Source organism: Palaemon carinicauda, chromosome 4, assembly GCF_036898095.1.
Source record: "Palaemon carinicauda isolate YSFRI2023 chromosome 4, ASM3689809v2, whole genome shotgun sequence".
Classification (NCBI taxonomy): Eukaryota; Metazoa; Arthropoda; class Malacostraca; order Decapoda; family Palaemonidae; genus Palaemon; species Palaemon carinicauda.
Genome location: NC_090728.1, coordinates 115,739,096 through 115,740,376, shown reverse-complemented (window position 1 = coordinate 115,740,376; position 1,281 = coordinate 115,739,096). Strand labels below are relative to the sequence as shown.

The following is a 1,281-nucleotide window of genomic DNA, read 5'->3' as shown; positions in this document are numbered from 1 at the left end:
TATGTGTCAATTTTCTTCTTAGAAAAACTGGCTAAATGAAGAGCAGATATCACGATGTTATTCGGCGCAAAAACGTGGGGAAATAGCCAAATTTGCTATTTGCTTCGCGTTATTCAGGGTTGACAATCCTCTCGGTCGCTATAAGCCGCTAATCCCATACCATACCCCTATAAACCCAGGTACCCAAACACTCAGACGATCATACACAGAGCAGACTTCTTGTTTCGCCGAGTTGTAATTGATTAGTAACGAGCTCATTGCTGAGTTAATCATGTCTCTCCGACACCGGAAGTTTCTTGAAAACGAAGAGGAAATCTTTGAATACTTTTTAGGACTGACTTCTGAATCGGAAGATGATTCAAGAGAAAACGATGAACCGTCTGCCGCTCCTTCCACCTCTGATGAAAACAATTCATTTATCAACGTGAATGAAGACCTGGAAGCGGAATCTCCTGACGAAGACGAGGACGAATACACCGACGATATGGTAATGCCCCTGAAGAAAACGAAGACACAAATGACGAAAATTGGGCCGATGAAAATAACTGGGAAGAGTTTGATGAAGAGAGGCATGAATTACCCAGATTTACTTTCAAAAGGAAGAGCAAAATTCAACTGTCCTGATCAAACTATCAACACTCCTTTACAATTTTTTATGCTCTTTTTTACACGGGAACTTTTCCAAACAATTGCAGTTGAAACGAATCGCTACACAGAGGAACTGATAACTAGGAAAAGGCCTCTGCAACAATATTCTATATGGCAAAACTGGCAAAAAATAAGCGTGGAGGAAATGATGGCCTTTCATGGAACAATAATTAATATGGCTTTACACAGAAATAAGAGATCAAGGGACTTCTTTTCCAAGCAATGGGTGGACGAAAGTTCGTTTTTTCGGCAAATCTTTAGGAGAGATAGGTGGTTCCAGATATTCTGGGGTCTTCATGTGTCTCCTCCAGCACCCCCTGGCAGCGGTTTCATGGCATCTCGGAGGTCAAAGGTAAAACAAGTTCATGACTATTTATCTGAACGGTTTTTACATTATTATCATCCTGGATGCCATCTAAGCGTCGACGAGTCCACAGTGCCATTCAAGGGCAGGACAGCATTCAAGATGTACGACAGCAAAAAAACAACAAATTGGGGCATCAGAATATATGATATTGCCGATGCGTTGACGGGATATATTCTAGGTTTGATTCCGTATTACGGCAAAGCTACTATCGAGTGCCTTGGTTATGCTGGTCATCTCTTCACACTCGCATTGTATTGACACTAGTG

The 1,281-nt window shown here is 41.7% G+C and overlaps 1 protein-coding gene across 1 annotated transcript; it reads left to right on the top strand.

Annotated features, from left to right (window-relative positions):
• The first annotated feature begins 271 nt into the window (after nucleotides 1–271).
• Nucleotides 272–1,273, top strand: LOC137639627 (piggyBac transposable element-derived protein 4-like). The gene has a single exon (XM_068371885.1). It carries the CDS (start codon nucleotides 272–274, stop codon nucleotides 1,271–1,273), a length of 1,002 nt encoding a protein of 333 aa, XP_068227986.1.
• Nucleotides 1,274–1,281: the final 8 nt, after the last annotated feature.

Excerpts from the sequence above, each read along its gene's own strand:
- LOC137639627 (XM_068371885.1), top strand. The coding sequence starts at position 272 with ATGTCTCTCCGACACCGGAAGTTTCTTGAAAACGAAGAGGAAATCTTT.